At 68.8% G+C, this 2,191-nt stretch overlaps 2 protein-coding genes across 2 annotated transcripts; one reads left to right on the top strand and one right to left on the bottom strand.

Annotated features, from left to right (window-relative positions):
- Positions 1-32: 32 nt before the first annotated feature.
- MNEG_16552 (citrate synthase) lies at positions 33-1,254 on the top strand (the record flags this gene model as incomplete). Its single annotated transcript, XM_014034979.1, has 4 exons — positions 33-110; positions 432-483; positions 758-790; positions 1,109-1,254. 4 exons carry the CDS (start codon positions 33-35, stop codon positions 1,252-1,254), a joined length of 309 nt encoding a protein of 102 aa, XP_013890433.1.
- Positions 1,255-1,744: 490 nt separating this feature from the next.
- MNEG_16551 (hypothetical protein) lies at positions 1,745-1,958 on the bottom strand (the record flags this gene model as incomplete). Its single annotated transcript, XM_014034978.1, has 1 exon — positions 1,745-1,958. A coding segment is annotated over one exon (214 nt), but the record flags the coding sequence as incomplete, so codon positions are not given.
- Between the last annotated feature and the right edge of the window lie 233 nt (positions 1,959-2,191).

The raw sequence follows: 2,191 nt of genomic DNA, 5'->3' as shown, positions 1-2,191 counted from the left end.
ACCGTCGCCAGCGTGAGTTTGCGCTGAAGCACATGCCGGACTACCCGCTGTTCAAGCTGACGTCAAACCTCTACGAGGTCGTGCCCGCCGTGCTGGCCAAGACCGGCAAGGTGGGGGGCGCGGCTTGATGTGGCGCGCTCGTGCGATTGGGGCAAAATCAGGGCGTCAGGATGCCGTGGGTGCTTGCTTGCGCACGCTAATGCTCGTGTGCATGCACGTGGCACGTCCATGTGTCGCACACACACAGGCATGTTTGGCTGATGTCGGTTGCTGCCGGGGGCCCGGGGCCCTCACTGACAGTCGTGGTGTGTGCGGTGGGCTGTGAGAGGGCGGTCATTGTTGCTGCCGGGCGAGGCGCACCGCTGATCCCTCAAGCCCTCCCCCCACCAGCCGGCCCCGCCCTGACCTTCACCCCCTTGGCCACCCCCCAGGTCAAGAACCCGTGGCCCAACGTCGACGCCCACAGCGGCGTGCTGCTGCAGTGTGAGTGTGCCGCGCAGCGCCACCAGCCCCGGGCGCCCCACCCCCACCGCCGCCGTCGCCCGGGCCTTCGCGCCTCCCCTCTCTCCCACTTGTCCGTGATACAGTGTGATCGGCGCAAAGTGCTTGTCTGCGCGCTTGTCCATCTTTGTCCCTGGGCTCCCCTTGACGCCTTCTTCGTCTTCCTCCCCCCACCATCGGGCGTGTCACCCTCTGTTGTGTCATCCCCTTTAACGTCACCCTGTGTCACCCCGCCTTACCCCATGTCACCCCGCAGACTATGGCATCACGGAGGAGGGCTTCTACACCGGTGAGAGTCCCGAGGGGGGCCATGATATGAGGCAGGGGTGGATGTTGGAGGGGGCCGCAGCCAAACACGCGCCAGGGGCCGGGGCAGCTCACCAAGGATAGGCGGCCGGCCAGCCGTGGGGTGCACCCCTCGCCAAGACCCCCAGCGCGCTCAAGCCCGCCCCTTGGCCCCGCCCGCCCCTCGGCTGCCTCAACCCTCCGCACACCGCCTTGCACGCGTCTTCTGCCCCCTTCTAGTGACAACCGCTGCTGCTGAACCCCCCTCGTCGCCCCGCCACCAACCCCCCGCGCCCCTGCCCCCCCCCCCCCCCCCCCCAAGTGCTGTTTGGCGTCAGCCGCGCGCTGGGCGTGCTGTCGCAGCTCATCTGGTCGCGCGCCCTGGGCCTGGCCATCGAGCGCCCCAAGTCCTTCACAATGCAGGCTCTTGAGAAGAAGTGCGCCCCCGCACCGGCACAGGCCGCGTAGGGCGATGCGCCCAGTGAACTGCGAAGCACTCTGTACTCTCGCCTGGGCGGGCCCGCGGGCCGGCCTTTGAAAGCGCGGCGGCAGGCCCCGCGCGAGCGCAGCCACCGCCCGTCGCCTTTGTTGAACGGTCCCCGGCCCTGTGTGGCGGCCTGCTTGGTCCTGTTTTCGCTGCCCCCTTGGGCGGCTGCTCAGCTTGCTCCAGCCGTCCCACCCCACACAGCATGTATGCTATGCTGCCGCGCCGCCTGCGTAGGCCCTTGCACCCCGCTGTGTCTTATTTACACGCCTGGACCAACACGGGTAACTGGTTTTGCTCTCGAACTCAATCGCTTTACAACTCAACTCAGCAGCGGCTTGGGCAGCGACATGCGGCGGCCGCAACATGCCAGCAGGCCGACATCGACACAGACTCCAAGCTCAGGGCCGGCCCGCCCGCCGCATGACGAAGCCGGGCCGCCCGCTCAATCCCCATCGCCTGGGTGCATGTGACGGCCGGCTCCTTCGTTTGTAGGTGGGGGCCGAGCTATCGCGCCTTGGCAGCAGCGGCGGCGGCGGCATCCCCCGCGCCCGCGTCCGCGCGCAGGTGGGCAAAGGCCGCGACCGTCCGCCTGACGCCCTCCTGGAGGGGCGTGGCCGGCGTGTAGCCCAGCAGGCGGCGTGCCTTGGCGCTGCTGAACGCGCGCTGGCGCGTCACGATGCGCACCCTGCGGCGTTTGGGGGGGGCAGGAGGGTGTGCGGGGCAAGGGTCAGGGGACAGGAGAGGTGGGTGATGAACTAAGGGAGCGTCCGGCGGGCGGGAGGAGCAGCAAGCCGCCTCTTCGCCCAGCGCAGGGCGACAAGGCCTCGCGCCTGGCACCTGCCACTGCTCCTTGCCTGCACCCACTCCAACTGTACAGCGCCCGGCGTGCTTGGCATCTCACTGCCCAGTCACCTGTAC

This window comes from Monoraphidium neglectum, assembly GCF_000611645.1.
Source record: "Monoraphidium neglectum strain SAG 48.87 unplaced genomic scaffold scaffold06504, whole genome shotgun sequence".
Lineage (NCBI taxonomy): Eukaryota > Viridiplantae > Chlorophyta > Chlorophyceae > Sphaeropleales > Selenastraceae > Monoraphidium > Monoraphidium neglectum.
The sequence above is the reverse complement of the archived record's forward strand: the minus strand, read 5'-3'. Positions and strand labels throughout refer to the sequence as shown.